This window comes from Myiozetetes cayanensis, unplaced genomic scaffold (assembly GCF_022539395.1).
Source record: "Myiozetetes cayanensis isolate MyiCay16 unplaced genomic scaffold, myiCay2020 scf15, whole genome shotgun sequence".
Taxonomy (NCBI): Eukaryota; Metazoa; Chordata; class Aves; order Passeriformes; family Tyrannidae; genus Myiozetetes; species Myiozetetes cayanensis.
In genome coordinates, this window is record NW_026087159.1 from 8,947,338 (window position 1) to 8,973,529 (window position 26,192).

At 39.4% G+C, this 26,192-nt stretch overlaps 1 protein-coding gene across 5 annotated transcripts in view; it reads right to left on the reverse strand.

The window, feature by feature from the left end:
• Window positions 1-26,192, reverse strand: part of TENM1 (teneurin transmembrane protein 1) — a 303,243-nt gene that overhangs the window by 85,842 nt on the left and 191,209 nt on the right. For 4 of the 5 annotated variants that reach the window (XM_050310928.1, XM_050310926.1, XM_050310925.1 and 1 more), the window contains 3 exons: window positions 10,757-10,942; window positions 9,636-9,659; window positions 7,171-7,317 (listed from right to left, as the gene is read on the reverse strand). In XM_050310928.1, the coding sequence (XP_050166885.1) occupies window positions 7,171-7,317; window positions 9,636-9,659; window positions 10,757-10,942 (357 nt within the window). The remainder of the gene's footprint in view (window positions 1-7,170; window positions 7,318-9,635; window positions 9,660-10,756; window positions 10,943-26,192) is intronic. The other variant, XM_050310927.1, reaches the window with a different exon arrangement.

Sequence of the window (26,192 nt, forward strand, 5' to 3'; positions counted from 1 at the left end):
AGGAAACTATCAGGCCAAAATACAATCTTTGTTCCACTTTAGGCTAATTTAAGACTTTGGTTTTAAGTTAGACAATTTAAAAGAAAACAATAAAAAAATTCAAACCTAACCCCCCAAAAGAAACTCCTGTAATTCAGCATCATACCCATCAAAATGAACCAGGTAAAACAAACTAGTACAGAATCACAAGCTACATATGGAGGCAGTTTGTGATACTGCAAATCATATTACTAAGTGCACGTCAGGACATTTTCAACAAGCCAATTCTATCTGAAATGAGACTTTTAGTCCAGGAGAATAACCCACAAAAAACAAATATATAATCAAATTAATTCCCTTGAAATTCCACAAATACATGAGTCAGTTCTCAACCAATGGTCATAATTTTAGTTAAATTTTCATATCAGAAGCCAACTATTAAAAAGTTCACTGTGTTAATAGACCAGAAGGGTTTCTTTTAAATCTCAGGAGACAACAGCCAGGAGTATGAACAAACTACTACAAACAGCAAAAACTGTAATTCATACAGCAGGGGAGCCTGTACACTGAAGTTTTTACTGTCAATTACACCAAAGTGCATCACAGCATAGGTGCAGACGAAGATGTATTACAGGGGTGTAAATGATTTCGGTTTGCTATTAGCATTTTTTTATTTATTTTATATAAAACAGAGTCAGGCACCTTAAAGGGGCACTACAGATTATACAATAAAGTGATTCACGTTTTGATGAGTCTGGGATTATGGTGTCACATCTTCCAGGTACCTTGTTTTGTATGTGAGGGATAATGATGAACTAAATGAATTACACAATTAAAATATTTTTAATATTACTGCTAAGATAGAATTCACAAAGATTGACTTGAGGATAAAAAACACTTCATAGCACACTTAAATAATTTAAACAACCTCAAAGAGAAGGCAGAGCATGCCAAAACAAGTTGCTCTGTTTTAAGTCATACCACTCCTATCTGCATTGCAATAGATCACAGAATTAGGACAAGATTTTCGTATTTCTTTGCTGGGGAATAGATTTTTTCAGGAAGCTTTCTATAAGGAATGATATTAATATTTATTGTGCCAGGAGTTTGCTTTAATGGAATCACACACTGTTTTCCATTAAAAAAATGTATTTTCTTGCTTATGCATTTTTATATATTTTTCCTATTCCGTATGATGGAAAGGATCTCACAAGTGTTGTGAAATTAACTCCTCAGCTATGTTTCTACTGCAGTCATGGAAGGCTCAGGTTGTGCTAGAGCACATTCTCTAATGTAAACATTGTGCAGCAATCTCTCTTTTACAGGGATGATCACCCTCAGCAGCCAGAAATATTGGCAATAGAGCTGTGGCTACGGACCCACCTCTCCACTGGTTACTCTCCAGCAATATAGCTCTGCACTTTCCATGTCTGGGCAACTGCTGTACAGTGTGAGTGCATTTTGTATGTTTTGTATTTGAGCTCTCCATGCACTGTGTGATATCCACGTTAAATCCTCATTAAAATGAAATACAATAACAGTTGGAAAAGAAAAAGGCATTTTTTTCAGCTATAACTTAATTGCAAGAACGCAGAACAAGTCACATCTTTCGTGCCTGATACGAACAGGTCTATGTCATCTACTTTTCAAATCCCAGCATCTCTGTTCTGCTCATCTACCCTTGAATCACTTGCAACTCATGACTACAAATATGGGAATATCACTGCTGAAAATAGATCTGTGTTCACAATTAGTACAAACTGTCTAGATACAATTTCAGGAACACCCAAGGACACTTGGTGCAGAGGCACTGCATGGGGACACTGGTAAGGGAAGTAAAGAAAAAAGTGGTTCTAATTTTGGCAGTGGTGGCTTCCCCAGCTCACCAGTGCAGCAAGCAATAACTTGCACAGCAGCCTCTTTCCTATTGAACAACTGAGACACTTTATCAACTGGCTATGAAAATGACAAATTCAATCAGACTCTACCTCCCATGTTGCTGATGTTAGTTATTTTAATAAACCATCCACTACCATTAGGTTCTGGCAAGCAAAACATAAATAGTTTGCAGTAAAACTTAGAATTGCTATTCCTCTGCTTAAAAGTTCATTAAATGAGCAGATTTCTCACCTTTTCAAGCTTTTATCACACATGGAGAAGATACTACTGAAGTTAACTACTAGGTTAATGTAAACTAATAGGTCTGATGGCAATGTCAGACCCAGAATATTACAAGAAGTGGTGTAGATGCTAATAGGTGCATGCACACACGTGTCTGCAGACATGCTCACAAACACACAGACTAATAATTACACACTCTAATTAATTGCTCAGTGACATGAGAATCAAATCCATCTCTAAGCAATACACTGTACTTAGTTTTGGGCACCACAATATAAGAAAGACATAAAGCTATTATAAAGCGTGCAAAGGACAGCTATGAAGATGGTGAAAGGCCTAGAGGGGAAAACATATGAGGAGCATCTGAGGTCACTTGTCTTGTTCAGCCTGGAGAACTGGAGGCTGAGGGGAGAACTCATCACAGTCTACAGCTTCCTCAGGAAGGGCTGTGGAGGGACTGGTGACCAGTGACAGGACCCGAGGGAATGGCCTGAAGCTGTGTCAGGGGAGGGTTAGGTTAGATATTAGGAATAGGCTCTTCACCCAGAGGGTGGTTGGGTAAGGGAACAGGCTCCTTGGGAAAGTGGTCACAGCATCAATTCTGACAGAGTTCAGAAGTGTTTGACAACACTCTCAGGTACATGGTAAAGTTTTGGGGGCTGACCTGTGCAGGGTTAGGAGCTGCACTTTAATGATCTTTGTGGGTCCTTTCCAACTCAGGATATTCTATAATTCTGTGACTACCAATGAGCTTCCTTTCACTGCTGCAGAGTAACCCAGAGTTGGGTGTGTGTGTCAGTGCACTCCCACCCTCTGCTGATCCCAGTGAGTGCCAGTGACTGAGCTGTGAGATCTATGTCCAGAACATTTTCACCAAAAGTAAAAAATGGGATTGAAGTTCCTCCTTGCAGTAAGCAGATTTTTTTCTCTGAACTCCTATTCAGTGCAACCTAAAAATCTAAACACTATGACTGTCAACATTTGAAGGATTTGCACTTTTCAGTGCACTCACATGATCAATTGTTCAGTACTAGTGGTTGTGGAACAAAAAATCCACAGGAGTCTCCAACTCACATTTACTTATTTTCTTTTACAGATTTCAAATATGCATTAAACATTGCCTGTGCTGACTTGTTTCACCACAGGCTCAGTTCAGTCTAATTAGGGTTGCCAGGAACCCAAGCAAATGGAATCAAAGAGTAACTTCAGAAGAGACTAAGCAGCAGCAGCAACTGTCATGAGTATCTAATGCTTATTCATATACATTAATTCAAATTGCACAAATTTTAGCCATAATACATAGCAGGTAGCAGAAAGTGAGGCTGTTAAGCAGGAACATCAGTGTTTTTATCAGGAAACCCATCAGGGTGCCTGTGGAAAGGCTGTGAGTGTTTCATCCAGTGAGTACCAGTGGTGTTGGGCCTTCCATACACAGGACAACACAAATATATCAGGTTTTCAGAAACTGTAAGTATCCCTGGGGAGTCCTCACTGCTCAGCAACAATGAAAACTATTCTCATCAGTATTATTTATATTGTGTGATAATAGCATATTATTTATATATGGACTCAATATCTCTATGATGGATAGGTTATTAAAATGCCAATGGATGGGTCAGAAATACATCAATATTCTAGCAGCACTGGTTATCAACCAAGGCTATGCTGAGTCATATATTTCCTTGTGCTTGGAAAAGCTTGGAGAAAGCTACAATAACTGTCTGAAGTGACTGAAGGGATATTTGGAAGAGAATTCAAAGCTAGTAGTAAATAGTATTTTCCTTAAAAACAAACTGGAGAGGTTGATTCATGAAAGAAAAACAGTAAAAAGAGATGCAGGCAAATTTAAAAGAGATCCATATCAAAGCCACTAATGGGAGTGACAGGCTGCAACTTCCAGTTTAAGACAAAGACCTATATGTGCAGCAGCAGGGTAAATACGTGTCCAAAGAATAGGAAAACTGTGGCTTAGCAGAGTGAGGTGTGACCCATGAGTGGGTGCTCAGTGCCCTGTGTGTCCCCACATTGTGGCAGCCTCCCATGCCCAGGACATAGGTCCTCGCCTGTGAAAGCTCTGCAGAGCTTTCAAGAAATCTTCTGGAGCTGCTGAAGCTTCCAGTGAGTCTAAATTAATGGCAGAACAGGAGAAAACGACCTGCTCGGATGAGCTGAATGATCATCTTATAAACTGAAATCATGTCAGTCACGACAGAGAAAGAAGAAGAATAAGAAATGGGGAATGATGTGATGGTGTGATGGTGTGAGAAGCCACAGCGAGGCAAAGGCCCCACTGCAAAGGACATCTGCTTGACTTCTTGGCATTTTCTAATGGACATCACACTGCTAACAGACTGCAGATGCGCTCCACGAGAGCAAGTGCAAGCCATGCTGTCGTGCATCTGTTATAATGCTAAGACCTTTCCAATGATATTTGTAGTGATATTTGAACAGGTAAACATGCCCTTAAGTCTGCGAGTAAGAAAGAGCTAACAAAGAGTTATGAGCTGGAATGGGAAAGGCGGTTCTGGTACAGCCAGGGTAAGAGTACAACAAATCCTAATGGGGCTCTGAAAGAAATTATGCTCTCCCTGCTCAGCAGAATAGTTCCACATGGGTTTTTTCTCACCACCACGAGGAACTGCACTGATGGGAACTCGGTGCTTCAGTGGCTGCAAGACCAGGATGCCTGTGAATATTCTTGTGGCTTTTCTTCATACTAATATACTGTTCCTTAAAAAATTAATTCCCCTCTCCCAAAGCTTTTGTGCTCTTAATACAGGCCAAAGAACAACACTAACACTTCCTCATGCCAAATAAATGACATTATTCAATCCTTACAGTTGGGACTAACCTAGTTCTTTTCTACCATGTATTTGAATATAGTTTTAAATGTCAGTTTAATTTAATTTAAATTTCAGTTTTTCAGTCCCTGAAAGTACCATATAATAAATCAACTGAAAACTACACAAAATTATGCCTCTGCCTAAGTCCTAAAATTAGAGTTTGTTTGAAATAATAATTATTCAAATTTACCACAGCTTTGTTCTTTGGTGGTGACTTCCTCCTAACAAACTTGAAACACAATAGGCCTCCCAAGGACTGAGATATAAATGTTTGATTTAAACACAAGTGGAATTATTAAGATTTTTCTAGGTGAGGATTCTGTGATTTGGAATATACAAAAGCACTAAGTTATGCCTAGAACATGATCTCTTGGGCTCTGTATCACTGGCTGAGTACAATGAGTGCATGCTCTTAACCCACCACAACTGCAGGCAGAAATGCTAATAGCTTCTATCCTCATGAACCTAATCCAGTTATGGAGCTTGATGGATGGAAACTTGTGAAGTCACCATAATATTCTCACAGTCTAAGGCTCAAACTCCAGCAAACAGGACTTAACATGTCTCCTTCCTAATTTCTGTTTTTACTGTTGTGTTGGTATACAAACCCTAAAACACTAGGAATCAGCTTTGAATTTCATAATAATCTAGCACTGATATAACTTCAATGACTTTAGGGGAATTTTTCTAATTTTACTTTTGCCACATCAGGTCCTGTGAACTTCATATACATAAAGAGAAGTGGTTATAATATGTAGATATAACTTTCTTTTCTTATACAAAATTGATTGTGAAGGAAACTTAATTACATTTAGCCCATCTGTAGTGGTCAGATTAATTAAATATTTCTCTCTGCACTTATCTCTAATTGTAATGTCAACAGAGCTGTCCTAGTCCATGTTACGCTGCCATTAAAAAGGAAAAAGAAAATTGCTTTTAAAACCTGCAGTGAAATGATGTTAAGTGTCTGCCTTAAACTGACAAATTCAAGGAGATTTAGAGTTAAAACTGCCAACTCTTCCAATAACTCACCGTTATTGCAGAATATAAAGCACCCAAAATCACAGTACAGGGCAGTTTATACAGAGCCAGTTCACAGAGTGTATCAGAAAATGCTTTACATACATTACAGGCTAAACAGGGTTTTAGTGGACAGATTTAAGAGTGAGTCAGTGGCTTGGACAGCAGGGGAGAGCACTGACAGATGGGAAAGCACAGGGGGCAAGCGATGCCAGCTGTGGGACCTTGTGTGGAAAGGATACACACCAGTGTAAGAGAGCAGAGACACTGGGCAGAGAGACGTTGTTGGACCTCTTGGAAATAAGGTGGAAAAGGAAGGAGAAGAGAGGAATAAGGCAATTTTGAATGGGGTTCAGAAACAAGGAAACTTTTGCCAAAGGACAGCAGGGTCTTAGAGGCCACAGGATACAAAATCAGAAGGTCTCAAAATATATCTGTAAATGAGGAATCATCACTGAGTCAGAATGTTTCTATTGAGGTCCCACAGTGACCTCAGTTCTTGGACCTACATCAAGCTTAATTTATCAATGACCTAGAAAAAACCCAGACAATCATCATACCAAGATTTGGCCCTACAGTTGAGTATGAGATCTCCCCCAGGACAGATGTGGTCTTTAAGTGTGACACAATTAGGTAATATATATTTCAATGCATCTCAGTGTACAATCTAAAGAAAAAAGTTAACTGTGCTTGGGGCAGATCGCAGAATCACAGAATGGTTTGGCTTGGAAGGCACCTTAAAGATCATCTTGTTCCAACCCCCTGTCATGGGTAGGGACACCTTCCACTAGACTCAGTTTCTCAAACCCTTTTCAACGTGGCCTTGAATTCACTGCCTGAATGAGAAAGAGGTTTTTCCTTCTGGGTATCTATAGGCTGTCTCTCCTGAAAGAGATGACAGAGTTATGAGGACGAGTGGAAAGTAGACAGAAGAAATTACTTACTACACTTTTATTTTGCTTTTTATAAGAAAAAATCAAGCACTGAGATGGTAGATATGGCATACAGATACTTTCTGCTTGAGTAGCATCTAGCACAAGGATCTGTGCTGCTTCAGATGAAGTCAGTGGAACAACTGTCTTGAGCAAACAGACAAACATTGACATTTTGTGATAAAAAAGAAAACATACATCAAAACCAACCACAGATTCAAATAGCAGTCAAGGATATGACAAATAAACAGAGACACATGAATTATGTATCGTACCTCCATCATTGTCCAGGTTATCTCCACACACCATTTCCATGACAATGTTACATCCTGAGCCACTCCAGCCCACTTGACAAACACAGTGCCACCCATTCTGGTCAAGAGTGCACCTCCCATTTCCATAACAGAGACCTGGGCAACCATCTGAAAAAGAAAATGTAAAAAAGAAGCCTTCATGAAGGAATTTTCTTCTATTTTACAGTTGACATTATTCATTAACATTCCTACTTCTAGTACTATACTTGCTGCTTTCAAATGATCACAGCTGCCTTGCAAGCCATTTAAATTTTTGGTCAAAGATGGAAAAATCCCCAACCTGGTCTTTCCCTTTGCTTGCCCAAAAGTCATTTCTCAGTGAGGAATGAGGATTTTTATAGTGTGTAATATTTTGTGTGCAGGAAAAAAGTGAGTAAAGTTATAAGTTATAAAGTTTGCCATAAAGTTATAAAGTGTCCATCTCTTTCTCTGCTTATTCAAAAGTAAGCTGTAGTTCACAAAGGAAATCATATACATAATAAAGATTTATATCAAAGATACAAATGGACACTGTTGTCTAAATGACAAACTGGCATTTGTGGACATAATCCTACACATTGCAGGGAGTGGAGGTGACCTTTTTATTCTGTTCATAAATACTCATCTGACTGAGAAAAAGCCAATTTGATTTATGCTACAACACAACTCTTTCCACAGAAGGAAATTGAGGGAGCATTGCCTTCCAGTGTCCCATTCCACTTTCTTCCATTACAGCTGATTCTAAAACGACCAACACGTGCCCTTTAGTGGCGCTGATTCTAGAGCAAAACTGACACAGGGGCTGTAGCATCCTCTGGATTATATACTTGCAAGCTCTGAATCAATAGTGATTTGGACATTCACAGCTAGATTTCTTGCCTATAAGAGTGAGAGAGGAAATGGTCTTTTGGATGTGAACACTCATGTCCATCTGCTTGCATAGCGCAGTGCCAGCTCAGACATTTGTCAGATCCTCTCCATGTCACACATGGAGCCAAAGGACAATGGATAAAGCTTGGCAATAAGCTTGACAGAGCAAGTGGCATCACTTCTGAGAGGGATTCTTTCTGCCAGCATGGACATACAGGATCTGAAAGCCCTTCTGCACATGATACTGAACATCAACATGCAGGTGTTATCGGAGAGAATTTTTTTTTTTTTTTGAGGAAGAAAGAAGAAGCCTCAGTCTGCATATGTGTTTGACTGCTCCAAGATGCTCCAAATGGACTTTGGAGGAGCCAATCTGAGTCTGGTCTGTCAGGGTGTGACAGCCCCACATGCAGCACATGTCCTGGCCACTTTACACAAGATACAGAATCTCTCTTTTTCTCACTCTCAGCACAGTTTATCAATCAGATGTGCAAACAGGGGGACTGGTGAGTCTGACCTTCTTTCTGAGAAGGAGATGGATGGCACCATTTTCTCACACTGGAATTCTGGAAGATGGTACTCTAAGACAGGATGAAGTTGGCAACCACTACATATACTATAAAAGCCAATTATTTCCCTTTTTCGGGAAGTTGGGTGAAAGGGCAGGATGTGAGAACTCTTCTGGGTAATGAGGATGTTTTTCCACTTTGAATCCCTGTCCTGTTGAGTTAATTAATTTCTTGACCATGATTACATTTTGCTGCTGTGTGTGGTTATCCTCTAAGTGTATAATTGTAATCAAATGAACGCCTACCTGCTTTTATTATTGCTTAATTCTGAAGAAATAAAACAAGAAACACAACATAAGCACTCAGGTCTCTCTGAAATAATTATTAGTTTGTTATTTCAGCTAGCAGCTTTTTTGGAAGGGGCTCTGCACAGCGTGGCTCAGGCTGAGGGACTGCTGTCAGACTCAGGGATGGGACTTGTGCTGACATGAATATGCAGGACCTGCAGCAAGGCATGGGAATCAAATGAACAGCACCAGAGACAAAGCAACATAAAATTTAACTCTTGTATCAAATGTTTCGAAGAGAACTAGATCACATCTGGCACAGACAGCTTTTTAAAAAAGAGTTCTTCTCTACCAAAAGAAACTTATTTCAAGCATCGATGACCAAAAAAAAAGAAATTTTTGTTCTCATGGGAGACAGTATCAACACAAGCTTTTTGAGCAAGTCCTCAGCTTTGGCATTACTTTGGGATGGTAAGCAAGAACAAAAAATGGATTTGCCTAACACAGCACATCAGATGGCCACATAAAACATGCTTAGATTGCTACAATTTTGCAAATGAGTTGAGCACATTATTTGTTAAAAACTGCATTTTCTGCTGTTAATCTCTGTCTCTGCATGTGTATATATCTATATCTATATATATCTCCATAAACAAATGTGTTACCTATTCTGGGAACTTAGAAGTACAGAAGCTCAAAAGGGGTAACACAAAATGCCCCGTTCCCATTACTTTTGTGTATTTTCACTATTTTTTTCTTAATGCTGATATGAAAAACTTACCTTGAACAGCATCTAAGTAGTGAGCTTAAAAAAGAAAAGAACAAAACTGAGATGGATTGAACTTCTGTACCCAAATGAAAATACAGACACCATTTGCTTATGGCTTGTCACTTGTGGAACAGTTATAAAATGTCTTCCTGCAGGCAGATCTATTCCTGCTGCTGTGACCAAAACACATTGGTTTTGTGATCATTCTCCATTTGATGACAAGCATGCAGAGGGGCTGGGGCTACAGCTGGTACTGCCTACAATGTGAAGAGTAGGTCTGTTTATCTTTTTAAGTATATCTGTCCTTCTGTGGACTTGCTCTAAACAGTCTTTAGAAAATTAGGCTGTTCCTCCTTCTCAAAACTAATTCTTGATTTATGAAATCTGATTAAGTAAATTCTAGAGCCAGGGAATGATCTTAAAGCAATCAAGATAAGCATTCTAGATTTTCCAAGAAACAGACAGGAGAGCTTACACTGCTTATCTCTGAAAATGAGATACTGCTCTATTATAAACAATTAAAGCATTTATGAATAATCTTGCTTTGGGACATTTCAGGGAGAAACACTATTAGACTTTCAAAAACCTGTTGTTTTTTATTAAAAATATAACTATTGCATTTTTGTAGTAGACTAATAACTTCTAAAAAGATCTGAAAGCTTTACCTTATCAGGAATAGGGTTAGAAGCCAGCTCTAGAAAAAACACCGTTAGCAGTAAATAGAATATGTAAATTCTGAGACAGAAAGGCAAGAAATTTAATGCAAGAATTACTTAAGGTAAATAATAGCTTTGTCCCCTCACACCTTCTATTTTTGAAACACTTTTCCTTTCTGATTTCAAAGTTCATATATGAACACAACTCAAAGACATGTTAGGACTGAGATATCTTTCCTTTGTGTTTTTTTTTTAGAAAACTTAATTAATCTCTATTATTTCCTCTATACAAAAAGCTGTGCCAAGCTGCTATTCTGTGGGACAAGCAGGGTGCAGAGGCACCTTTTTACACCTGGCTGGATCCTGGGTCTCTGTTTTTCCAACATGACTTCAAACAGAATGATGGCTGTGGCAGATCTGTGTAGAACTGAGTAAGATTTTATGTGTTTTATTTCTTGGGGTACAAAACCCCCTTACCAATGGTGCAGTGGTCCCCTTCCCATCCAGGGCTGCACTCGCACTTCCCGTCCTTGCACTGCCCGTGCTCGGCACAGTGAGAGTGGCAGGTCCGTTCTTCACAGGTTGGTCCTACCCAGCCCTCTTCACACTGGCAGATCCCTCTGGAGCACACACCGTGACTGCCACAGTCCAGGGTACACAGCTCTGCATAGGGGAGCAAAAATACACCACGTGAAGCATCAGTTTCATAGTGCAAATAGACTTTGCATCAAGACTAAAACCCTACTGTACTGGTATCACTCGTCAATTGGATCAAATATGGGATTTCATCACCCAGAATTACAGACCTTGTGCAATCTGGCTGCCTCCTTCTTTAGCAGTTACTTCCTAGTTTATTTGTTTGGGGTAGGGACTGCAAATGATGTCTTTGCAGACAGTAGAGTAATAGGTCTAAAACAGACAAACAATGACATGAAAAAGTCCTACATCTTTTGACTGATTTCTTCTGAGATTAAATTCTGAAACTTCTTATAAACTCAAATACTGCAAGGGAACTGAATTAGAGGATAAAGTGGCATATGAAATACATACAAGTAAACCAGTTTTTGAGATTTTCAGATGTTTGCAGTGATGACAAAGTGGCCTTCCCCTACAGTACAGAGAGCGAGCAGGAAGGTAACAGAGAGCAAGAGGCAAGGCAAACACCCCTTTCTGATGGCAATATACACTGTTACATGACTTGCATCTCCCTAGATCTAAAATGCCTTTCAAGGATTCAAACTTTTCTTTTCCTCCCTGACTTCTGAGAGTAAACTGATAAGAAACCAGGAAAGCTGTTTCAAGACAGGAGTACCTCCACCATTACCCTCAAAAGACTTTCTCTACCTGGGTACTGTAGAACAGCCCTGATTGTGAAGTGGAATGGAAGTCCTGAATTGTTTCAATGCATCACCATATGCCAATTGCAATTCTACTTCCACTTAGACTAAAGTCATTCTGTGAAAAGAATGGCTTCATTATAGAAAGGTTCCATGTAGTTTGAATTTATTTAGAATAATTAGTGTAAAGAGACAGAATTTGCTTGTTATCCTGCAATTAACCTGCTACAGAAATGTCTCCTCCTTCTTCCTCTTGGAAAGCAGCTGATAGCACTTCAAGTGCAAGCCAAATGTTCGTGTCTGCTCTGATTTCAAATGTCAGTGTTACATATTTAGCTGTGGCAAGATTTTTCCCCTGACAGATCTTAAACAATGATCGTTTAGATCTTGGAACTATTGTATATAAACATTCTTATAAGCATTTGTAGTGACAAATGCTGTCACTTATACACCAAGAAAAGTTTTTAAAGTTTAAATTGAAATCTTATCAATTCCAATCATTTTAACACAAAGAAAAAAGCAGCACAGAAATGGAACAGCACAGTGACATCACAGGTGTGCTGGGCTCTGTCTTGAGTTAGAGTTTAGCCCTTATTTTCATTAATAGCCAGGGTGATGGCACAGAGTGCAATTAAAATGATCAGTGAGTGACAAACTGCAAGAGCATGGTCAAAGCCAAAATCAGAAGCACAAGTAGAAGGCATGGTAAAGAACCTCAGACAAAATTCAGTAAAAGCAACTGTGAAGTACTGTCCTTAGGAAGTCAAAATCAGCTACATAAAAATAATTAAATTTACTATTCAGACAGGGACTTGGGTTATACTGGAATATGAGATAAAAATAATTATCTGATGATATGATCCTATGATATTCCTGTAAAAGAATATGTAAGACAAGGAAAGAGACTGCTCTGTTATATTCAAATGCAAAACTGTGCTGAATCTGGGGCCTTATCCCTTAGAAAGTCCTGATTGCTGCCTGCTGATCATGTATTAATCTAATACTTCATGCCTTGGACTGCCTGTCTGCTGGTACTGGGAAGGATTTCTTTCCCCTTGTTGCATAATTTGTCTTGGTTTTTTTGTTTTGTTACTTATTTGTTCATTGGAAACCTGGGATATCGCTCAGAGGAATATGGGGGAAATTGCTCTGTTTTTCCATTGGTACTGAAGCTGTCCAAATACTTGCTCCTGTGATCAAGAAGTAAACTGATCCCACCAGATCATAAAATAATCATCTTCAGGCCAGACTTGCAGAGGGCTATCGATATTATTTTAACCTGTCTTTACAGCTTGGGGCATGGGCTAACTCCTGAGAATTAAATCTAACAAATTACCTGCTACTTCAAGGATTTAGGCTGCTAGAGGGATGCCTTTGATCTCTCCTGATCTCCCTGTAGTTCATTATAATTATTGCTTTTGATATTTTACTTTAAGTGGCAAAGATTGTTAAGAGGATATTAAGAAATATTCTGTAGTTTACAGTATGGCAAGCTAAGTGGAGCCAATGGGTTTTTGACCCTCCTGGACTGAGTGCCTATTATATGGATTTTTGCAATGGTAGGGCTGGTTTAGTTCAATTGATCCCAAAAGTTCAGTGACGGTTGTAGGTGATACACAGAGCCTGCGGCCCTGTCAGCAGCTCTAGCAGCTCCTACCACTTCTCTGTCTGTAAACAGACCTAAGAACCAGCTGTGGAAAACCTTGAACACATTCCCACACAGGGCATGGATGGCTGCCTCACCCGTCTGTCTACCCCACAGAATCTAATCACGACAAACTCAGCTTGCAAACAAACAGAAGAAATAACAGCACGGAGCTGAAGGCAGCGTAGGCACATCTCTACCACAGGGACATGGATAAATCTTGGACATGTTCTCCTTTTAACACCACAAAGTTAAAGAGATGTTAAAATGTTTTAAAGTTTTCCAGTGTTTTCCCCATGTTTCACACAAGGAATAAAATGTTTAAACATTATTTAGGCTTCAAATTTTTAATGAAGTGGAGATACAAGATTTTCTATCTCATAAAAAAATATCCTAGGTCAGCCTGTATACATTCTTCACTCATGAGGCTCCTTTTTTTTGATTCTATTTTCCCACATGAGATCATACACAGACAATCAAATTTACTCTATTTTTCTGCCTATTGGAATATGGTGGCTACCTCTATCCAATCATGCTGTCTTAGAAAGACAACACAGCAACACAAGTTCTGGACCCCAAACTGGCTTTGTGTGACAGGAAATGTTAGCTTAGCTGTTCTGCACCAAGGTATTCAGTTTTCACACCTCATTTGTGACAGCAAGTCAAGGCACAGTAGCTGTGACTCAGACCAGTTCCAGTACAGGAATACCAAAATGACTTTACCTATCCCTTCTTTCCTTCTAGTAATGCATTTTTCCCACAAAAGATTGGATCTGAGTGTTCTTTAATGCAACTCAAACCCAATTTTGTGAGCACCAGGTGATATGAAACCTGGTTTCTTAGTCTGGATCAGACCCTTTCCTCAGCTCCCCTCGATGTCCTGTAGCTCAGCCAGCTCACACTTTATCATTACTGAGACCAACCTTGAGAGTTACATTCTTTCTGGTGATTTCATATAAGGCTTCAGAAATGCTGTTTACCATGATAATGTATTCTTCTGCCACACAAATCCAAGATTCTCCACAGACTTCTCAAGCAAAGAAAGGGAAATCAAGCCTAACATCATCCTATTAATGCTGAGGTAAAACATGCAGCTTTAATCCACAGCTAATTCAAACAACTAAGATCAAAAAAAGCCCTATTAGTTCAGGTTGTCCTGTTTTTAAATGCAAAACTATTTCTTAGCTCCTCCTGCAGATAAACAAGCCCAGAAATATCAGCATAGCAGGGAGCCACATTAGCATTTGTGTTTGTATTGAGAGATGGGGTTTCTACAGCAGACCAGCCAAACTGAGATACTCAGTGAGTGGTCAAGGACCAACTGCAACAGGAAATTATGCAGTAATTTTGACTAGGCAAAGAGCCTCAAATAAAGCTGATGCACTAAATATTGAGACAGCAGTGAAGTTGGACAGCAAGTCAGACAAGATGCAACTGTTCAGCTCACTGGAGCATCTTCCTCCTTCCAAACCAGCGGGTCCTACAGGACATAGAAGCACCCCAAAATGCAGCAGGGCCAGCAAGGAAGGGGAAGAGCTTTGAGCTATGGGTCAGTGCAGCAGCTGAGGCAGCCAAAGATGTCTCCTCTGATTGAAACAACTATTCCATTCCTCCTCTCCATCCATCTCCCAGCTCTGCGATCCCTGCCTGGAGCTTAGCATCTGAAAGTGGTGAGCTGGTTAAGATCATGAACCTGTCACATAATTATTCAGTTTATTTTGCTGGGTTAATACCTGACAGCTTGCTGAGCTAAATCAGCCCAAGGAGGGATCAAAGAAGCAACACAGGCAAGGCAAGGGAGGAGATGCAGATCACAGCCTGGACCGGGACTGTTGTGCTGAGGAGCCACAAGCTGAGCCATCATTTGACTGCAAAGGACACGAGCAAGGGGAAGGTGACTTATGCAAGGTCACAAGGGAGGCAGGTGACAGGTACACTTTGAATTAGTCAGCTTGGGGATATTACCTCACAAGCCCTTAGTTATTCTGTTCCATTAATTGTCAGTCATTCTCACAACGTGCAGTGCCACACTCCCAATTTTTTAAGTTCCTCAACTGTGTTGGTGTAAAGGCTCACAGGCTTACAAAAATCCACCTCTTCTCTCCCACTCCTCTTTGTCATGGCTTAGTGGGATATACACCTGCCCAGCTTGCCTGCCTGAGCTCTAGGCAGACCTTGTGGAGCGAGGTGGGTTGCAGGCTGGTCTGTGGCTCGGAGACCAGCTCTTTAGCAGCTGTGAATTTTCATGGCTCCCACGAAACCAACAGAGTCAGCCTAACTCAGTAACTCACGGCCCTGCATCAGTTTTTGTACCTGTACACTTTGAAATCAAAACAAGGCTCTTGAAATGCAGGGCTGGAAAGTTAATTTTCTTTCTGAAACAAGCTCAGCCATGCAGAGTCACTGCAAGCCCTGTGCTGGCAGAGTGCCGGGAGGTGGCCTCAGCCGACCCCAGCTTCTCCCAGACTTTCATCAAATACAGTTTTCATCAAATGTAAAATTCAGAGTCCTTGGTTTTACACCAATTAATGAATAAGAGACTTAAAACATATTCAAATCAGTCTGGAATTTTTACTGACATGTCCTTAATTCTGAATGCTCACTAATTTCTTGGAAGAAGGCAAATGTGAGCTGTGAAGCATTATTTGTACATAATCTTGAGAAGGAGACAAATAGTTGATCATTCCTCAGCTAATCTAAAAAGCATTAAAAATTCACTCCACACTCTTCATTTTAATTACCTAAATCAACAATGAGTTCTTTCAAATGTGTTTTATAATAAGTTCCTACTTATGTGATATGAAAAGGGAAATTAAAGCTAAATATTTTATAATTTGTAATGATAAGGAAAGATTTTAATGTTAATTCAACATGTTTCAGAAATAACTCTTAGAAAATTATGCCAAGAATACAAAACTATATGTAAACAAAAGTGGCCAAATACTATGAAACACTCATTATACTTTTCTTTAGTGGTGAGTCTTGTTCTACAGACAGTCTAAACTTTGAGTATCATATTAATAATTTTGCTATCCATTTTTTAATAAGTGGTTTTCCATAAAGATTAGAAATTAATCTACCCTGACTTTCACCCAATAAGCTTAACTGCTAGAGGCAGCAAAAAAGTCACCTATCTAGACCTAATAAAGAAAGTTTTTTCAATTTAAATATACATTGCATTTAATAAGCTTGCATGATAATTTCAACAATGTTCCTGAGCTTTTTTAAATTACTTTCCTGCTGTGTCCTGGAGACAACTCTGTTCTAGCTCTCATTTTCAGCAACTGACTTTATTAATATAATTTTTTACATCCCCAAAAAATTGAAAAAATTTAAAGTTTAAGAGTTCCAAAAGCACTTGAGCTATTTTTTTTTCTGTAAAACCTAATGGAAATTTGTTCCCCTAGAGAAGGTTACCTAAGAGTGCACTGTGGAGGTTTAATGCAGATATCAAGTTTTACATACCTGTTCTAAAAGAGATGTTATTTTTATGGTACAGCTTATATTATTTTCCCAGCTTACATGAACTTCTGTGGTAATCTGGATGCTATAACTGCATCTAATCTTGGCTTCTCCAACAGTGTCACAGTATGTGAGGTGTGCAATTTTGTACATTCTTAGCTAAACACTTAAGCTATGCCAATAAACCATCCCTGGAAGTGTTCAAGGTCAGGTTGGATGGGGCTTGGAGCATCCTGGTCTCGTGGAAGGTGTCCCTGCCTGTGGTGGGGGGAAGTGAGGATTTGGAACTGGGTGATCTTTAAAGTTTCTTCGAGCTTGGGACAGTTTTTCTAGAGGCAACACAGAATTATTACATGGGTTATGCCAGTATTCAGTGGCACCTGCTCTTCAAGCCCGAGATGGAAATCAAAGGGATGTGGAAATGTCTTCAAAACATTAATGTTGAAGTCTTTCTCTGTCAGCTGCCAGGTTTTGTGAACATGTTCCTTTTTGCAAACAGAAATCAGGTTCCAGGGGCAGCAGTGGTGCATTCCCCACCTCTTCCCTATCCTTCACACCACCAAGGAACACATGATGGGAACATGGAACTTCATGTGAAATTTAGTACAATCAAAAATAAATCATTATGATAGATCATCACCAAATGACTGACCTATTTTAACATAAATTTATAGAGAATAGAGCTGCAAAGGACTTCACAGGATCAGCTATTCTTGTTTGAAATTAAATCATACCTGGCATCCCTTACAAGCTCCCAGCAACAGAGAACCTCTGACAGGACTAGGCAACCCATACCACTAACCAGACTCTCTTCACAGACAAATATTCTCTCAATCTAAATTTCCCTTGCTGCAATACTCCTTATCCTTCTCTTCATGCACTGCACACTAACATCTGACACTGGAATATATTAGAGGTCATCTCACAATGCCACAACGTGTTACAGTTGGGTGAATAAATTTGAAGCAACTTTTTCTGCAAAACTATTGCACTGAATTTATTCTCATATATACCTCTGAAATAACTACCACAGTAATTTTCAAAGATTCTGCTCTTGCCCAAAGTGGGACATGGTGGCCCATCCCAACAGAAAACACAAAGATTCACCTCACTCGAACTGAAACATTTGTGTCTCAAATACTTTTCTATTACAGTCTGTTATCAGACTAGAATGCTTAAATTTATTCAGCTATTGATATTTATCCTTTCTGACACTGTCACGAAACAAGACTGTAGCATATAAAGCTATGTTAAGCCAAAGAGGAATTATTTTGGAAAAATAGCTAAAGAGAAAACAAGTTCTATTCTAAATTGTATTTGCCCTCATTTCTGGCTCTGAACGATGTTAGAGAGGCTAAGTTGGGTCTTCTTGAGGGAGACAAAAATTGCAGAAAAGTACTATTGAATAGTCAGTATCTACAGAAAATAAATGAGGAAATATAAACTTCACACAGCTCTGGCTATTATTAGGGATAATTCAGACACAATCATTGCAAAATGATCTAAGGCAAAACTTTCCCAAAACTTCCCCATTCCCCAAACATTATTTAATTTTAAACCTTCCTACTGTAAGGTCTATATAGAAAACCTTTCTGATTTGTTGCTTCACAGATATCTAACTACCTTTCTTATCTTCTTACCACAGGCCACAACATATAAAATAAAACCACTGGAACTAAAATGCCATATCCTCACTGTTTGTAACTCAGAACATTTCAACATCCATATAGTCGTGGTTTTAATTGCTTTCTGGAAATAATCCTACCATCACCTCATTGAACGTATTCCTGATGCATTAGGTACTCCATAAATAACTCTCTGCCTTCTAGTAGGAAGGTTGCCATTAGCACTATTGTGTATCTCAAAATATATGAATGCAATTGTATTTTAAAAAAGCCCTGTAAGGCAGCGTCTGATAATGCTGCATCTATTTAAAGGTACCTTTTCCAAATTGGAAGCCTCAATGTGCTTGAAAATTTATTTGTGTACAAAAGTAATCAGTGGGCAAGCAGAAAGGTCTAAAGGGCAAATACAACAGAGGCTGGGGAAATGACAGAGAAACTTTTTCCCCTTCTTAGATCTTTTATCACACTTTTTTCACCCAGCTTTCTTTTTCATCTGATGAAGATTTTCTCCCTGATCCAAATCCAATTTGTATATATAGAAAAACTCACCCTATATTGATTTCACTGTGGTTCAAAATGGTATTTTTACAGTACAAAAATTTAATCAATACAGCCTGAAGAAGCTAGACTGGTAATGGTAAACATACTAACACATATTTCATTTCAGGCAGCCAAAGCTCTGAAAATTGATACCACTGAAAAGGATTCCTCATTTTTGCCACTGGGAATATCCCTGTTTACCCAGCCATAGCACTGGTGTAAAGCAGAATACAATTATGCTGGGCTTGCCACACAAGAGACTTCAGCTGCAGAAGCTGTCTCTTAGAGATGATACAGGTTGGCAGGTTGGACAAAGCCAGTGTGGCAATGTTTAAAATAAATGAGCAGAAGTGTAACATAATAGCAAGGAAGAAGATTAGACTGACACAAGGGTGAGGAGAACCACACAGTATTCTGACCAGGACATTTTTTAAATACCATTGCCCAAGTAAATATGGAGTTTCCTTGTCAAATTTGGTCCTGTTTTATAATTTGGCTCCACTGTTTGATTTCAAGCTGTACTTGTTGCAAAGCAGTGAGATTTCAGTCGTCACTGGAGATTTATACTCTGACTAACAAGCTCTGAAATCCTACGCAACACCCTGAGAACCACAAAAGGAAATGCTGTGCAACATCTGCCTTGTTTGATATTTTATTTGATCAGGAGGCTGGTATGAAAGCAGTCCAGAACAATCTGATGTGAGCAGTAATGAGTGAGATGAAAGCAATGCCTTTGTGCTCACTCATAGAGGGGAAAATGCAATCCACAGTTGCTTGCACTGAAAAGAGAGTTCTGCAGGAAAAATGGGAAGCCTGTTGAGTAAGTGACAGACCACAAGGAATTGGGGAAGGCATGAGGACTGTGATGACGATGAGAAACACGGAGAACAACCAAATGGTTTTGTAGGGAAGAAGGAAAGAGGCTAAGAGGTGGTTCAGTAGGTACACTTAATAAAGCCGTGTCACAGGTACAGCCTGAACTAACACAGCATCAAAAGGAAACAAAGATTTTGAGACACCTATTTTCAGCAAAAGTTCACCAGATTACCTGAGGGGATCAGGATATGTCTTTATATAAGCACTAAATCTTCTGTGACATAGAGAACTAACTACTGTTAACACTGACTATGGCTCTGCTCAGACCATAAAGTTTTCCACAATTATTTAATTACTAGGTTTGATTAGTAATGTTCAGTAAAGAGGTAAAGATTTATTTAAGCACTGTTTTCAACAAGTAGGCACCATCTTTAATTCACTGGATTACAGGATGACCTTTGGATAGGGGCCCACTCACAAAAATTGAGCTGGTAAGTGCTTACCTCACCCAGGTCTGTATTCTGAATGTTAGATGCACCTGCTGACTTCAATAATGGTGACATATTTTACTTATCCTATTTCCAAAGAGCACAAAATGCTGAAAAGGTGGGCACTGGCACTTCTTCTCAACATATTACACAAACATCTATTCAGATTCACCTGTGTAAAAACAGTAACAGCCCACAAGTGACAGAGATGCCCAAACCGGACACAGCTGGGGCTCAGAAGGAAAGGGGATAGTGACCTGCAGAATCTACATCCATACACTAGGATTGGATGCTTTTAAAAGAATGTACTTCTATTTTTATAACTTTTTTTTCCACTGAAGAGCCAGACTACATGGAGAGATGGAAATCTGTTCAGCCTGAAGAAGAGAAGGTTTTAGGGTGACCAAATTCTGGCCTTCTGGTACCTGAAGAGAATGTACAAGAAACATGGAGAGGGACTTTGGACTAGGGCACGTAGTGATAGGACAAGAGGGAATGGCTTCAAACCAAAAAAGAGTAGGTTTAGACTAGATATTATCAAGACAATCTTCCCTGTGAGGGTGGTGAGGCACTGGCACAGGTTGCCCAGAGAAGCTGTGGCTGTCTCATCCCTGGAAATGTCCAAGGCCAGGTTGGATGGGGCTCAGAGCAACCTGGTCTCGTGGAACGTCTCCCGTCCACAGCAGGGGAATGAACTGGAACTAGATGATCTTTAAGGTCCCTTCAAACCCAAGCCATTCTATGATTCTGTGAAACAGCCTTAGGGACTCTGTTCCCAACAAGCAATTGTATTACAGGAAAGACTACTGTGAAAAATCAGAAGTCATTATCAGTTTCTAAGAAAAATCTCAGGTTCACAAGCAAAAGCAAAAGCAGATGAAGAAGCTGGCCTTCCTTCCTCCCTTTTTAGCACAAATAAACAGTTCCTCAAACAAACTCAGCTGTGAGGCATAACAAGCTCTTGCACAAAAGCAGAGAGTGCAGTCTCAATTAGCACAAGTTCCACAGTGCTGCCTGTGAACAGACAAGGAGCAAAAACGTCCCTGTGTCCATTGCTGAGCCCGTGCAGATGAGAGCAGAGAGAGACCAAGCAGCTCCCAGTAAATAAACCATAACATCCCCTGTGTCAGCAGCACACACAGAAAGAGCAGCACGCATTTGGCAGCGGCTGCTCTGCCTTGCTGCTGCTAAAGCAAAGGTGCAGCTCATGACTTGCCTTTTTTTGTGTGGAGCAGACTCCACAGACCTGGCAGAGGCACTGCCAGGCTGGCCACCCTTCCTCAAGGCATTTTTGTAGGATGCACATGGGGGACTGAAGCAGGAGCTCAACAGTCACATGCCACGTGAACAATCAGCTTTCTGCACTCCATCAGAAAATTATTTTGGATCACAAGCTGATAGATACTATTTTAATAATCTGTTTATAAAATAGCCAAGGTTTCCTGGACTGAAGAGTGACATGTTCAAATTTTCACTGAAGCTACAATAGACAAGGATTTTTTGCTCTATCACCACTGAAATGACTATAAATGTAAATTTATTTAAAACATGTTACTTGAGCCAAAACATTTAAGCAATAAAGAGGGCAGAGACCAGGAGATCCTTACATGTCTACATATATTACCCTTGCAACAATCCACAGAACCAAAAAGCTTAAAAATGCAGTACGTAGGGAAAGCTCCCATGGGTTTGACTTTTATCAATAACAATTTCCTATTTTCAGAGGAAGTTAAAATTCACAGACTCTGCTGCATAAATATGTTGAAATGATAGCTATTTTTGTACAACTCTTACCATGACAACAAGAAAATATTATAAATATCTGCTTTTTAGGGACTGATGCAGCATATTTTGCACAATAGATGTTCTGAAATTTACTGAAGGACAAAACCTCTAGTTGTTCTAGTGCTCTTTTGTACTCTTGCTCTAGTAAGTCCCATTTGTGCTTTTCCAGCTGTAGAAAACTAGCTCACTCTAACAAGAATCCTTCTTTAAAAGCTGGATAAGTATGGATAATTTGTCAGAGTTTCATCTCTGGATTTGGCCTAGAAAACTAAAAGTTGAAGATTTTGTGTGCCATTCCTGTCCTATTGACCATCTAGGCTGGTTTCTCCCCTCCAATGCAGCATTCAGAACATCTGAAGAACATTCCCACAACTTCTCTACTTCAGAGTCCTCTTTTATAAAGAGGGTTCCTGTGGACTACAAGCTTTCCATATTCAGAACTACCATCATGACATTTTCTTGGACACACTGTTCACAGAAGTCGTTTCCATACTATATCCTGTCAGTTGTTTTAGTGTAGTTCTTAATCACTGTCCAGTAGATTGACTACTGTGTAGGTGATTTGGTTGAGATGCAAAGGGGGATGCAGGCACTCAACTACAAATTTAGACCTTCAAAACCCCTTGCTTAGCTTACCTAACTTAGAGGTGCTTGAGCCACTGTGGCACCTGAGTTGCTACTAAATTCCCACTTATTTGCCAGGTTTTGCTACTAGATAATTACAACAACTTTGTTAAACTCTCTGGTTTCACAATCTGCATGACCTTACACAGGGGTTGCTAAGGATCCTACTCTCACAACAGACCTACTGGTACTGGCTGAGCACAAGGCTGAGTGAGGGGGACAGTTCTCTGCTCCCTGTAGCCACATGATGCCATGCAGGCAGAAAGGAAAGGCTCTGTGGGCTACCCAGAAAGTTGGATAAACGAGACCATACTGCTGTCACCAGAGAAATTTGGGTATTTTGCTCCAGGATAAGCCAAAAGCTGCTGGGACAGAAGCATCCAAAATTGGGTCTGTGGATTCCACCCTGTGGAATAAGTAGTACCTTGTCGTGGATTAGACCAGGATTTACAGAAGCTGACTTAACTAAATTGCATTTACATTTAAATGAGGAATATTTCCAATAATTGCTGAATGAGGTGCAGACAGCAATAGATTAAGAATCTTAATTTTCAGGAAGAAAAAGGGAAGGAAAGAGCCATTATTTTTGGCATATCTGCAAAATAAGCAGCAATCAGTTGAAAAACATCCCATGCTTCTTCACTGTATATCTCATACCCTTGACTTATCCTATTTCTTAAATCAATACATTACTACATCAGGTATTTCTGGTTCCCTCTGGACTGATTTAAACATGCAGGATAATTAATTTTCATCGGAGTGCTTCTTCACTGCCTTAAATTTCTCATGTTTTAAATTCTGCAGCAACACACATTAAGTGCTCCAATCTTTAACTACTATGTTTTTAATAGAAATCTTGCTCACCAGATACCTTTTTGCAAACTCTTGCAACTCTGCAGGAGACACAAATCAAACTAGTCATGCATAGTTTTTTTCTTCTCAATGAAATATACAGTAGTAAGAAGAGTCTTTCTACAATGTCAGACAATGTACAGCAGGGAAACTTCAATCATCCTTTTAATTAGCAGAGCAGTAATAGGAAAAGCTCCTCACAAATTAAAGAAAGGGGACAGTTAGATGAAATTAAGTAAGTACATCATTTCTTAAGAACCAAACAGTGATGGGTGTTTCTAGTGTAATTAAAAAGTTCTTGAGATTTGTCTAAAATAGGGAGCAGAGTAGAAGTACTAATGTGGAACAGAGCAGTCTATAGAAAATGCACGACATTGCATCATATACTGAGGAAATTTCAAGGCTATTTTCACTGCTGCAAGTTCTTTGTAGTGAATATCCTTGTCCTTGGTGAATGAGAATGACTGACACCCATACACTGCAGTTTCCTATATCTGAAGAGTTCCTGATTACGATGAAATGGTTTCACCTAATTATTTTTTCAAGTTGCAGTTTTTGATGTTTAATTTTGAAACCTATTTGAGATGTCTTGAACTACATTAATATACTGTATTATGCCTTCATTTCTTTTTGAAGCACTTTACTTTAAAAAATGCAGACTTCTAATGATTTTTAAATTACTCCACTCTGCACATATCAATTTACAACAATTACAACATTTTGCATTTTTCAAAGCACTTCAGCTTTTAAGAGGTTTTATGCTTTACAAGATACTGAAGGAAGAGGCTGCTGATCCATTTTTACCCTTTGTAAAATTACCACCAATCTTGCTAGGAGAGCTTAACCAAAAATAGATATGCTAAATATATACCATCTCCACATAATCATTTTAGGATGAATGTTTTTGTGACTAAGAACTGCCAGTATTCTTTTCCCAATCATAATTAGGTTGCTTCAGTGATATAAATGGATTCAGTGGAATTATGACAAATGTCCTGAAGTAAGGGGATGGAAACTGGCCTACTTTGGCTGAATAGAGTCTAGAGAAACGAATGCAGGACAGGATGTCAGAGGCATCAGCTCTGCCACAGATTTCTTAGTCTATAATATTTCAGTGCTGCAATTAATTAGTGACTCAGGGCTGGATTCTCACCTGAAACACACTGGATTGCACTGGTGGTATCACTGCAGTTACACTAATTTATGCTAGTTGAGGCTCTGCCCCCCTGAACAACTCTGTCATCCATTTTCTCTTGATATTTAATCTCAAGCCTCCATATTAAAGTTGTCAATCTGAGAACAGAAGATGAGTTTTTCTGTTCAGTTTGTTGATGCTGCACCTTCAATTATCCAGAGCTTCCCTTCTACCTGACACGAACAGTCAGTACTCATGAGTTTGATTTTTTCTTTCTGAAAAGCACTGTCTTATACGCCTCAAAGGGAGATGACTCATTAACATCAAGGGATTTTGGATGACAGCCTATAAATAAAGCAACAAAGATGCACAGACAGAAAGTAGAAAGTTGACTATTCTGAAGTCCTGGTGACATTAAAATACTCTACTGTCAGTCTTCCATCCTACTGACTGTAAGTCACGCCCATCCTGCACAGGTCAGCTGAGCTCTATGTTGAAGGTCTGACTAACAGTGGATTTTCACATTCTAAGTAACTGGATTCAGCTGGTGTAAAGATGTTGAGAATCCAAAACACTCCAAGGATGACCTTTTCCAGTACAGGTGGTTTTCACAAAACATGTTATATAATCAGTCTCACTTAGAGCAAAACCTGAAATTCCCGTTCTTTATCCACATCCAATGTCTGCCCAGGCCAGCAGGAATAAAAGATTCAATGACACTACTTGAATAATGACTGCAGCCCTGAGATCCTTGCAACTGGAATTATAGCAGTGATGTCCCAGGTACACCACTTGAAAGCTACTGGAACATGATGCTTCTCTGAAACTTTCTGACATTGGTATGATTTTGAAGTAGTGAAAACCATAGCTTGTTTTTGACCTTCAGCATTCAAGCCAGTTGGAAAATTGGCAAAACAGACTAATCCATCTCCCTCATAGTAAATACATGTCAGTCTATAGTCATATCGAACAATTAAAACACTTTGATCTTGTCCATATAATAAACCAAATTTTAGGTACTGACAGAAGGTGCTTTTTTAATTTCTTCTCCTGATGTCACATGTGGCTGTAGAAAAGACACCCATCAGTGTTGTTTTGATTGGTGTAGCAAAAAATCTGCCAATATTTTCCAAGCCAAATTCAGTTGATGCTGCCTAAAGAAGGCAGAAGAATCAGAAGCATATTATCTGTATGTTTGAACGTTAGCTGAGAGGAAGAGCCTTCACAAAGAGGTGCATAAGCAGCAAGGCAAAGCCTGAATGAAAACCATGTCATCTCTGGGAGAGGTAAATTGAAAACTGAGCTAACAAAAGAAAATGACTTTTCATGGAAGTTCAATATTGAAGGGTAGAAAGAGGCCAAATATGTCTGAAACAGATATCCAGCTAAGGATATTGAAAGGATGGATCTTAACAGAGCTGAATAAAAGCCAGCATAAGTTGTGTCCTACAAGTAGTGCAGGATTAGCATTACTAAGTATCGGAATGACTTTCAAGCCATATTGAGCTGCTTTTATTGAGAACCAATTCAAACACTTCAATGAAAACATACCCTGACAGCTGCTTTGGAGTTCTGCAAGAGGATTTTCTGGCCCTCAGGGGATG